Source organism: Alosa sapidissima, chromosome 17, assembly GCF_018492685.1.
Source record: "Alosa sapidissima isolate fAloSap1 chromosome 17, fAloSap1.pri, whole genome shotgun sequence".
Taxonomy (NCBI): domain Eukaryota; kingdom Metazoa; phylum Chordata; class Actinopteri; order Clupeiformes; family Clupeidae; genus Alosa; species Alosa sapidissima.
Window position 1 is genome coordinate 28,812,597 of NC_055973.1, and position 12,677 is coordinate 28,825,273.

The 12,677-nt window shown below is 43.7% G+C and overlaps 2 protein-coding genes across 2 annotated transcripts in view; one reads left to right on the top strand and one right to left on the bottom strand.

The window, feature by feature from the left end:
* Positions 1-334: 334 nt before the first annotated feature.
* Positions 335-7,917, top strand: pcolce2b (procollagen C-endopeptidase enhancer 2b). The gene is made up of 9 exons (XM_042068691.1): positions 335-652; positions 1,031-1,139; positions 1,641-1,896; positions 3,355-3,479; positions 3,621-3,757; positions 3,957-4,120; positions 5,118-5,201; positions 6,260-6,427; positions 6,910-7,917. Exons 1-9 carry the CDS (start codon positions 531-533, stop codon positions 7,038-7,040), a joined length of 1,296 nt encoding a protein of 431 aa, XP_041924625.1. The 5' UTR covers positions 335-530; the 3' UTR covers positions 7,041-7,917.
* A 623-nt stretch (positions 7,918-8,540) lies between these two features.
* Positions 8,541-12,677, bottom strand: part of trpc1 (transient receptor potential cation channel, subfamily C, member 1) — a 23,017-nt gene continuing 18,880 nt past the window's right edge. The window contains exons 11-13 of the mRNA XM_042068672.1: positions 12,015-12,216; positions 10,285-10,479; positions 8,541-9,089 (exon numbers count right to left, since the gene is read on the bottom strand). Of these exons, the coding sequence (XP_041924606.1) occupies positions 8,862-9,089; positions 10,285-10,479; positions 12,015-12,216 (625 nt within the window). The 3' untranslated portion in view covers positions 8,541-8,861. The remainder of the gene's footprint in view (positions 9,090-10,284; positions 10,480-12,014; positions 12,217-12,677) is intronic.

Here is a 12,677-nt window from a genome sequence, read left to right on the forward strand (position 1 = left end):
ATTTAAGATAATCACAGGTGTTACACATTTACACATTTTCCTCAGTTGTGCACTTAATTATTTGTTGACCCACATATTAATACTAAATGAATGTCAGGTTAATTTACTAATCTTAATTTGACTTATATGTCCTGAAACATGTCCAGAATATGGTCTTTTCTATTCTGCTTTCATTTTTCAGATTCCAATCAAGGCCAAGATTGACATAAATAGACAGAGTAAAAAAGAAAGGAGAAACTGAAAAATAGAAAGAATAGACATAGTAAATATGTAATCGCATTCTTACTTAAGGTCAGGTGTTCAAAACAGTGAGGAGCGCATGAGCGCCTCTCCCCCTCCTTCACTTTCAGTCCATCAGTCTTTGATCCCAGGTTTTGGAAAACGGCAGCTGCTGACTGACTGCTCCCTCCTACCACGCTGAACAAACGCTATATTCATCTGCACTAGTCTGCAGCCTGGACTCCCCCTAAGGAACTTCTGGGTACTTTTTCCTCGCAGTGGAACGTGCGTACACAAGATTACTTGCGCCAATGCATAACGCAAACAGGCACACTGCCTGGTCCTTTAAGCCAACAATGTGGAAGATCTGCAGCGTCTATTGTGCATGGGGTTTGCTGCTACTGACCGGGATCCGCGCTCAATCTCAAAGAAGGTACCCTAGCTTTATTCTCTCTCACTGCTCCTGCTGGTGATAGTGGCTTGGCTTTTTCAGTGAGGTCCAAGTTAAACGTAGGTGTGTGATCAAAATGTCCACACTGCAATAACATTCTGGACGGCGCTTTAAACATTCACCACATAAAGATGCTCTTCCACACGGAAGAACTGTGATGCTCAAATGAATTCAGTTTTTTCGCCGGATGCGTCTGTGCTTGCGCTATTGGCCACGTCTAACCATAACGCGTAATGGTGCAGTGAACGAATTGTTAAATTACTGAATTATATATTCAGCTTTAGATCATATGACAACAATTCTGAGCATTAGGACTGTGGCAGATATTTTAAGCAATGTTCCATCCCTTTGCTTCCGCAGACAGGTCTTTACATGTGGTGGGAACATAACGGGAGAGTCCGGTATTATCGGTAGCCAGGGGTATCCGGGAGTCTACCCACCGAATACAAAATGTGTCTGGAGAATTACTGTAAGTAGTTTCCCCCTTTTAAAATGTAACCCTTACTTTTTGATGTTCAGTCACAGTGTAATGAGGATAGATTATTACAGACTTGATGTTTGGGGTTTCAATGAGAAGACATAATATCACCAAAATGACGCAACGGTGCTTAATTACAGCGAGTAGCCCAACAGTGCGCAGAGGCTCTGTAATTGCTGTTGGTTGGTATTTGGCTGCCAGCCACTCAGCACGCCCGGGGGTAGCTTGAAAATGAGCTTTCTGCTTTGCATTTGGGTGAGCTCCAGCAAACTGTAGCCTGTAAAAAGATTAAAAATCTGCCCCCCCCATGTTATTCCAAGTGTTTGTGATCATAGGTTACCTGACATGACAAATGTACATTGTTTCATTCACAGTGTCAGCAGCCACTAAACAGAAAGTGGTCTCACCACAGCTTGGGGAGACGCTCTGATCTGATTGATGTCTGTCACACGTCACACAAAATAAACTAAACAAAGTTCTCTCTGTGGTCAGGTCCCTGAGGGCAAAGTGGTTGTCTTCTCCTTCCGCTTCATCGACCTGGAGAATGACAACCTGTGTCGCTACGACTATGTGGATGTCTACAGCGGGCATGCCAACGGACAGCGCCTTGGACGCTTCTGTGGGACTTTCAGACCTGGGGCGCTCGTCTCCACGGGCAACAAGATGCTCGTCCAGATGGTGTCTGATGCAAACACCGCTGGGAGTGGCTTCCTGGCAGTTTACTCTGCCGCACACCCACATGAGCGAGGTAGCTGTGGTCGAGCACTGCAACACTTGGCGTCATGTTACTTCTTGTCTCGTAGGAAGGACACACTGGCCATGTGTGAGAGATGATTCACTAACCAGACCAGTCCCTTAGAAACCCCTTGAGACTAATTCTACTGATGTCTCATTTGGCTTCATCATCATCCTTTCTTCCTGACTGAACTAAGTGTGTGTGTGTGTGTGTGTGTGTGTTTGTGTGTGTGTGTGTGTGTGTGTGTGTGTGTGTGCGGTGTGTGTGTGTGTGTGTGTGTGTGTGTGTGTGTGTGTGTGTGTGTGCGGTGTGTGTGTGTGTGTGTGTGTGTTTGTGTGTGTGTGTAAACTGTTGTGGATGTGGAAAAACATGTCTGTGAAAATGGAAATGGCCAGCCAAGACGTGTTTGTTTGAAAGGGGAAGTGTCAGGCTTTTAATGAGCTTAGAAGTGTGCCTTTTTAACTGGCAGCTGCCCCCACAGAAAAGGTCACATAAGGTTCTAATGGTGGGGGAATGAAGAAGAAATGAAACGACAGGACTGTGCAAGACTGAGAGTGTATTTGTAAATGGAGGTGCCTTTGGGAAAACAGGATCTTTATCATGTATTTAGTGTGGATTGTTGGGCCCAACGGCAATCAACTGCAAATTTGCTCACTTGTTGATTGTGGGCCCTGATAGAGGAGAGAAAGCTTGAGAAAGGAGAAGCAGAGCTTCCAAGTTCACAGTGTGACGTGGAATTTCTCACATGCACTTTCTTCCTTCTTGCCAGTGATACAGGGACAGGGCAGAGGCCTGTGGTCTCTTATAGCAGCAGGACCAACAGGAGCCCTCTCTCTCTCTCCCTCCCTCCTGACAAGCGTGCTGGAATTTTAATGGCTAGGTGTCTCCTTGGCCTGCTCTCACTCAGTGGGTGACAGCTGTAACAGAGTTGTTTGAACCGTTATCTAAGCCCAGGCCAGTGCTCCGAAAGGCCTCAGGTTAACTCCTTTGTTATTGCATCCTCTTTAATGGTAAATCCTGTGCTTGGGCAGAGTCTGCCTGGTGCCCCTATATACACAGTTAGCTGACTGCAAGAGGATTTTTTGGGAGGGGTTGTCAGATGGTGGAAACAGTGATGTGGTGGATGAGGCACTGTGTATGCTCTGCTTTGGCAGTGAATGTAAAAAAAAAAGTATTTCATGGCTTTTGATTTGATATCTCTCTTCTTAACATCTGCTATGTGGGCTGGCCCTTTTAAACAGTGAATTACAGGGAACTGTATTCAGAAATAGCCAAATCAAGTAGGCCTATGAAAACAACAATAAGGAAAATATGTTATCCTAACATTATTCAAAACATTTTGAAACATTCAGAGTATTCATCCTTTAAAAAGGGTGATGGAAATAGAAGTAGAGGAGCAAATTACAGTGCCTCTGATGCCAATTCAGTTAACTCACCGTGTTCTACTGAAATTTGATTCAACCTCAACAGGAGACCAGTACTGTGGGGGTCGACTGGTGAAACCATCCGGAACCTTTAAGACTCCAAATTGGCCAGAAAAGGACTATCCAGCTGGAGTCACTTGCTCATGGCATATTGTGGCACCTAAAAACCAGGCAAGTGGAGTCTCGACAGCCCCCAGATGCTTGGTGCTAGTGACTGTGTGCAGCAGGTTAAGCAGTAATGTCTGACTGGAATATGAGATATGTTTTTTATGTACTGAAATTGAATAACAAAATGACTATGTGTCTGTCCAGATCATTGAGGTGAAGTTTGAGAAGTTTGATTTGGAGAGGGACAACTACTGCCGCTATGACTACGTGGCAATCTTCAATGGCGGAGAGATCAACGATGCAAAAAGGATCGGTAAATACTGTGGCGATAGCCCTCCTGCGTAAGTTCAGCCTTTACTCAAAAAACATTGTTTACATTTGACATCAAACATTCTTAGATTCTTACACACATCTAATAAACAACATCTGTCACAAGTAATGGCCTTGGGACACGTACTAGCAATGAATAATGGACCTTTGTAAAAAAAGAGAAAAATGCTCCCAAGGAGTGTGAATGACGTCTTCTTCGTCTCTCTCCAGTCCGGTGTACTCAGACGGGAATCAGCTGCTCATTCAGTTCCTATCAGACCTGAGTTTGACCGCAGATGGATTTATTGGCCACTATAAGTTTAGGCCCAAGAAGTTTCCCACCACCACTCTGCCACCAATCACCACTACACAGCCTACTACAACAAGACCAATACGTAAGTTTCCACCAGCCAGTTTTCACAAAATATTGTGCAAATACACTAGAGATTTATTGTAGCCTTTTAGCCAAATGCTCCACATGCAAATTACAATAAATATTTTTGATGTGGATCTTGGATATGGATTTGGATTTGATACTCATTAACAAGTCTCTAAGGATTGGATACAAGTATGTCCTAGCATCTCTCTTTTCTACAATTTTGACATTATTTTGAGTATTAGATTATAAAACCTGCCGATAACATCTGCTGCACACATATTGGCCTTTCCATCCTATGTGATGAAATGGGCTTAAGATTGAGTGGTTTGGCTGCTTCGTAGTGACACGGATCTCTGGTGCTCAAGCCAAAATGTGGGAAGCGCAGACTACCTGTCAAACTGCTACCCAGAAATAGATGACACAGAGTTATGCTCAAATTATAGGATACCTGGTAGGATTCTTTGTCTTCCTCACACACACACACTCCCACACACTCTTTCTTGCACACACTCAATCACCCAAAGAGACAGAAGACACATCCTTGACTATGCTTTAGACATGCTCAAGCCAGGACTCATTGTACCTGTTCTGGCCAAAAAGGTTATTTTCGCTGCTGCTAGTGCTGGTGATGTCATTGCATGCCGACTGGTCAATTGGCTTTATCATCCTCTGTGTCCTCTCTTTGTTTTTCTTTCCCCTGATTTGCTTTCAGTAGAAAGAATAACACACGGTTAAGGCTTGATGTTTCTTTAGAGGCCACATTATATATTTTTCCACAAGGCTTTAGAACTTGTGTAGAACAGATGTTTGCCATGGGCATCTGATGGCTATACAGTATATCCAGCTCTCTCATGCAGATCTTTATTTCAGATGGGATTCCTTGTATGGAGTGGGGGCCTCAGAAACGGTTGCTGGATTGAGGATTGAGGTTCAAAGCAGTGATCATATGCCCTCGCATCTCTCATCCCTCTCTCTCTTTCTCTCTCTCTCTCTCCCTCTCTCTCTCATCGTAGCTTTGAAGTACTCTGCAGCGCTCTGTCAGCAGAAATGCAAGAGGAAGGGAACCCCTGAAAGCCATTACTGTTCCAGCAATTTTGGTATGAGTTCTTCTTTCTTACTCCCCCCCTCTCTCTACCTCTCTCTACCCCTTTCTCTCTCTCTACCCCTTTCTCTTTCTCTCTCTCTACCCCTCTCTCTCTCTCTCTACCCCCCCCCCCCCCCTCTCTCTCTATCTCCCCATCTCTGCTGCTGTGTCTGCCCAACAACACGGCCCTGCCTGTGTGCCTGCCTGGGTGGGAGTCAGGGAGGGGAGGCAGGGCTGGGGTGACTTGTGGGTGTGAGTTAAACATCAGCTGAGGTTTTGGTCCCGGCTGTGATTCTAGTCTCTCAGTGGTAAACAACTATGTTTTCATGTCCTTTTTTTCCGCCTTTAAACACCATGCTATCTTTGGCATGTTGGTTTGTTTCAGTGTGTCTGAAAAGATTCGTTGAGACTTCTCTCTCCATCTCTCTCCTTTCCTCTTTCTCCCTCTATCTCTCTCTCTCTCTCTCTTCTTGGCGGGAGAGCATGGTGTATTTGTACATGGGGCACAGTTGCTTTAGTGTGAATGCGCTGCAGTTGACTGTACCTAATCTGTTGGTATATGAAAGTGTTGATTCAGGTCTGCTCCCACACCCTCGGTCACTGGTCTGGGAACAGCCCGGCCATGTTTGCATCCAAGAGGGAGATGTTTGCAAAAGCAAGGCAGCTATTTAATTACTGGCCCTCAAGGAGGTTTACTTGGATTTGCATATGGAAAGGAAGGAAAAGTACAGCATGAGGGAGAGAGAGAAAGCGCTTGCGTAATGCACAAGTGGAAAACTGCAGAGTGTATCATGCTAAGCATCTTACATCACTGCAGGGTAAAGATAGTCACTGTGGGCTTTCTCGAGAATATGTGGCAATCTCTTTCCCTCTCAGGTCTCTCCCAAATGCCAAGAATATTTCACTTGTGAAAACCCCAAGTCCCTTCTCACACGCTACTCTGGGAGATTTCTCTGGCATTGTCCACTAACTTAAATTTGACACAGCAGTCCATGTTAACATCTACTCTGTTAAACTTTTTGTTTGCCGGAACTCTTTGTCTTTCTAATGTATATTTTCATACCCTCTCAGTTGTCACGGGAACAGTCATCACTGCGGCAACACGTGGGGGGAGTATGTACGCCACCATTTCCATCATCAACGTCTACAAAGAGGGCAACCTGGCCATTCAGCAGGCCGGCCGAACCATGAGCACCAAGGTGGTCATCCTGTGTAAGAGGTGCCCATTTGTCAAACGAGGTACGTCCAGTGGCAGAGTCAGAGGAGCCCGAGCCTGGCGTCCACTACACAGGCATTTACTAATTCTCTTCCAGCTGCTGGAGTCATTAGCTTGGCTTGCTGAACCTCAGCTATGCACACAGAGGGTTTTTAGATAAGGGTTTGGGCTATACGTATATGTATATATGTACATATGACTGCTTGAAGAGATATATAGCATATGCAACTAATGTATTTAATATATACTGTATGTATAAGTGCTTTATTGCAGCCTGTTTTTGTGGGGGTGTGTGAACAGTGTTCTTACTTACTACAACACCAGTGCAAATAAAACTAGGTTTATATGTTGTGAGTGCTTTTCAAGATCGATCTGACCATGTTTATACTGGTGCATATAAACATGGCGGAGGAGGTGTGGCGAGAGGTCGCTGATCAGTTGGGCCCCCTGAATGTCTCTGCCGTTCCGCCACTGCATTCAGGCATTTTTTGTGTGATCTCGCTAGGCTTGAGCTACATCTTCATGGGCGAGGTGGACGACGATGGCCGCGGCAAGATCGCCCCGCACCACTTCGTCATGGCCTTTAAAGCCAAGAACCAGCGGGCCTTCAACGCGCTGAAGACCAAACGTTGCTGAGGATGACCGTCGGTTCCCCCTCTGCCTCTTCCCTGGTCCTCACCCCCCCCCCCCCCCCCACACACACACACCAACCGGCACGGCTCACGCCGACTGATAGTTCTCCAGCATGTCAAAGCTCCCACCTACTGCTCTTCCTGGGAGGCGGAGAACTGTTTCCAAGCCCTCTGGATGGAATCAGAGCTTTCATTTCACCTGTCTGTTGTTGTTTGACTCTATCCTGCCACCCCTTGTATTGCTTGTTGGGCTTTTGAAGAGCCAGCAGGACCCGTGGTCTAAAATAGGATGTTCAAAGAGGACAAGAGAAAGACTGATGATGGGGGAGGATCTTCTGGGAGGAACAAGTGAGATGTGGGTATAGTCTTATGCTGACACACTGTTTACAAGATACTCTTGGTTTGTTGAGTTCATTGAGGATGGGGAGCATCTAATGTGGTGACACAAGTGCAATAACTTTGTAGCATCCTTTTGCAACGATATGGCATCATGCAAGAATAATGTTTGATTCTGTTGTTAGTTGCCTGAATCTTTAATCATGAATGAAAAAGCACTCTCTATTTTTTTTGACCAGCTTGTTTTTTCCCTCCATCAAAAATGAAAATGTTTATGGACCCTTTCAAGAGAGTTCCATTATCAGCATCATAGTTGGCCCCACAAGACTTCCTTTTTAACATTCCATATGTTATCTTAATGCAGAGGAAGTAGATCGGGGCCCAAATAGAACGTTCAAGCATTGTTTTTATTTTTATTGATGAAAGGGTCTATAACGACAGTGCCAATATGAAATAAGCAAAATGAGATATTTTCATATGAAACAGTTCTTAGTCACATGTTAATTTATATTTAATTGTTTTGTGAGAGAATAATAAAAGTCATGATCGAAGTTTTGGCTTGCCCATTCCTTCCAGTAGCCACATGTTAAGTGAAGCAAGGTGACATTTAACAAGCTGTGAAAGCCAAGAATTTCCTTTCGGAACTAAAGCATAATAGCAAATTATGAAGTGAAAAATATTAAAATAAGTACTGCTTGTGAAGCCAGTAGAGGACGTGGTCATTACTCCCTGAAGCAGGTGTGGTGGCAGCTGTTCACCGTTGACTGGCAGCAGGCAGTGGAAGAAAACTCCTGGCAGTCACTAGGTTTTGGAGACAGCACTGGTCAGTGGCATGTTCCAAAAGTTTTTCTCTGTTATTGGACTTCTAAATTATCCCAGAGTCCTAGCTCTGGCTTGAAATCAGTTGTGAACTTTGGTCCTTTATGACAAGCTAAGAGTAATACTAAAAAGGGCACTGATTTCAGGTCAGTGACTGTCATCCAACAGTGCCTAACGTTTAATGGTCCTGCTGCTGGCTAAACTCAGCTACTTATGGCCATGCTCAGGGAAAATACCAAGCCATTTGGAGCCCCCTGTGGTTTTCCAAACGGACTGATGTAATGTTTAGTGTAGCATAAAAGCATTCAAAACTGGCACACCTGACCAAAAACGTGAGGCCAGAGAGACATTTTTCCATAAATCTTTATTAGACTTTATTTTGTTGAAAAGACGGACACTTTTAGAAAACAAGTGGGAGGAAAGACCATTACATAAGCTCTGACAAGGGGCTTTGGTGTGGAGAATACTGTGTGTTTTTTTTTAACAGATTCCAGTTGAGTTCCAGGATTTCACTACCCACCCCCATCGTCCCCACACTCCACCATGTTTCCAAAAGAAAGGACAAATGGTCCAGAGCATGCGGAGGCCAGGTTTGCATCGGGGTGGGGAGACAAGGCATTAGGTGTGGTGGTGGTGATGGGGGGTGGCGGTAGGTGCATCTGCGTGGGACTTAGCTTCTGGGATAGAACATGGCATATTTGGAGGTGCGGAAGCCCAGGAGGTCCCTCATCTCGTTGCGGAACTTGGACAGGTCCTGGCGCAAGTCGTTAAGGTTCTCCACGGTCGCCTGGTCGGTGCTCTGCATCTTCTGGCGAGTGGAGGTCAGGTAGCGGTGTACCAGGCAGCACATGATCTTCTGGTAGTTCTCATCCCTCTTCTGCTTGAGGTTCCTCCACTCCTGAAAAACACCAGACAGCCACCAGCAGAAAAAACTTACTAATGCATACTATGGCCTGAATGAAAACAGCCAATGGCAATTAATTCATTGCTTAGTTTTAAAGATTCATATAACAATATGTGTCTAAAACTTGAAAGCTAATTAGCTAATAGGTCTTTGACAATACCATGAACTACCATGCAATAGCATCAGCTGCAGCAGCAGCACAGAAAACAGGTAAAAGCTAGCTAGTTTGCAAACATTTTGTGCTGTCATGTCCTAAAAGCTTCATATTGCTTGAAGTATATTGTGAAGAAAAACTACAATGAGCTTTAACTGAAACACCAGTTGTTTTTTTGTTTGGTTTTTTTGGCTCTTTTTTGCTATTAAAAAAAACATTACTATTACCAATACTCCACTATGGCATTTGACTCAAAATAAAAAATGTAATAATATAATAATAATGATAGTTTAATATGATAAAAAACGACTACGAGCTTTAATTGAAACACCAGTTGTTTTTCTGTTAAAAAGGAGCAGAACTAACATACTTCTTGGAATTAACAAGCAGAAAAAAGATTCATACTCAGTTCTGTGGACCTCTAATTTACCCTGAACTCAGGTGTTCCCAGTTTATAACTTCATATTGTAACTTGAATGTACCCTGAAGATAAATCTGTTAATTAAATCAATATGAACCATTTCCAAAAAACCTTTGGTTACAAAGTTGTTAAGATTCCTCCAAACCAATAAATTATGTTCACAATATGTCTTAAAGCTATTTATCAACTGTGTGGGCTATTGCGCAAATTTAGATATTTTCCCCAGAAGGCCACAACAGATGAAGAGTGGGAACGCGCACACACACACGCACGCACGCACGCACGCACGCACGCACGCACGCACGCACGCACGCACGCACGCACACACACACACACACACACACACACACACACACACACACACACACACAAAGAGGGAGAGAGAAAGAGAGAGAGAGATTCAAAGGTATAATCTCTTCCTCTGTATCACTTTGATACACACACATGTGCACGCACACACACACACACACACACAGACACACACACACACGCACATACACACACACACACGCACACACACACACACAGACACACACACACACACACACACACACACACACACACACACACACACACAGATTCCAACTTGTCTTCTCTTTCTCGATGTGTTTCACCTTAAGGCTGTTCTGTCGTTTCACTCTGCCTGTGGAGGTGTGTGAGCAGACCCACTTGCTCAGGCTGGTCACCAGGTAGCACAGGGTCTTCGGGGAGGGCAGGATGTTGAAGGGCGGGGGCAGGGTGCACTTGTCATCAAAGTAACTGAGCCACAGCTTGGCACGAGCAAACTTCCACTCTTTGTCCTCATGGTTCTGTGAGCATCATGTTTGGTTTCAGGACAGTGAACACGACAACACAAAATAGACCTTGTTAGTAACTTGGCTTCATATTTGCTATGAACAAAACATTAGCATTACCAATACAACACTATGGCCTTTGACCCAAGAAGAATAAAAATAAAATAAAATAAAATCCCTGTGCACAGGCTGTTGTCAGATCCCAAGTGATACGCAGGAAAATCAGGCTTCAAAAGTATCATTTTTGAAGATCATCAGCACACACTAATATGGATCGTTTATTAAACAATCCATAAACAATGGAAACAAACCATGAACAATGGATAAACAATCCATATCATTACACCCGTGTGCTGTGATGATCTTTACTTTTGAAGAATAATATCATATTCATATCAAAATAATATTAATTCATCAATTAAATTCATCAATTACAAATCATAGTTGTCTTAAGACTCATTCTTCTGCCGAGGGCAGTCTCTGTCACACTGGAGCACAACATCTTAGTATAGCTATCAGTGCTGAACTACATAGAAACAGCAAGCTTAAATCCCCTGCCGACTGCCCCAGTAACCTCAGTGACAAATCGTTTGAGCCTGTGTTTCACCAAGTGTTTTGAACCAGAGCACATGCTCCTAGGGATGAAAAAAAAACATTAACTTAGGCTGTCCTTACATGAACCATAAATCTAACAAGGCTAGCCCATGGCCTCCCTTGTGTTCAAAATAGGGGATTAAGCTCAATGGAACAGACAAGGCACAAAGCCAAGTTCTATGAAACTAGTCTGAAAAAGTAAAAATTGACTTTTTTTTCATTATCCAGCATTTTCATGTTTCTAAAATGAAGACCTTAAACATGTCAAACATCACTAGTAGACCTATTTGTTTATTTTTCTAGAGAGTGCCAATGGCACTACTAATCTTCAAGACAAGCTCTAACACATTTCCAGAATTTTGAGTGTTTGTGTAAGTCTAGGGCTGAAAAACAGACGCGCTCCAGTGATGAAGAGTGTGTGACTCAAATGCTAAGATAAACCACCCTCCCTGCCAAGTAACCACTATTAGTTAGCACTCAACATGCTAACATGCTAATGCCAATGGTCTCCAACATCTCAGGAACACCAACATCTGTCACATGTGCAAGGAGCGTGGCAATCCCTGCTTAATGGATTACTGTCTTGTCTGCTATTTGGACATCACACAGAACTAACAAACTAAGTTTATCTTTTGATATAGCACCCAGACATAGCCTTTTCATAACTATTCTGTTGTTTAAATATGCTAATCTTGCTAAGCTCCATGATTCACAAAGTGAATCTAAGCTCCCTGATTCATAAAGTGAATCTAAGCTCCCTGATTCACAAAGTGAATCTAAGCTCCATGATTCACAAAGTGAATCTAAGCTCCATGATTCACAAAACCTCTGCTACATTACAGATACTTAAACTTTATATAAACTTTGAAGACGTGTATCTTCAAAGTTATCTTATCTAGACGTGTCTATGGCATGTTGTTTGGAGTGTGGTTACAGCTGAGGATGCAGAGGCTCACCGCAATCTGCCTGAAGCTTTTGTGCAGCATGGCCACCAGGAGCTTGGTGAGGACGATGACCACCACGATGTTGTAGGTGCCCACGATGAGGGCGCCTACGAACGAGCGCAGCTCCTCCGTGTAGCTGATCCGCGTGACAAACAGGACCACATGGGCCAGCGAGAACATGTACCAGAAGAGGGCATAGCATGTGCCCATGAACCTGAAACAGCACGCAGTCAAACATGCACTTTAGCCAGATAATAATGGGGAATATCACAGTACAAGGCAAACATGAGTGTTTTGATTGCTGTCTGTGGACAGTTGGGATATAGAAGACTGCAGCTGATCTAAAGTTTTACCAGTTAATGTTTGAATAAACCCCAGGAGGGAAGAGGCAAAAGGATAGTTTACTGATAAAGCTTACAAGGAAATGAATACATGTTGGCTGTGTCACACTGTCAAACACAAATGAGTTTAAAGTGTGCTGAAATGAACTCCTATTCCTCTTCTGTCCAGGGTATAGCCATGTCAGACTATATAGCACATCTGTATGACATCAATCATGGATGGCTACAGTATTAAAGCCAGCTTTTTGAACTGCTGAGACCAGGCACTTAATATAAACACTTCAAGGTTCAGGCTTAGAGTACATTACACCTTTTATGTTCTTAGTTACTAATA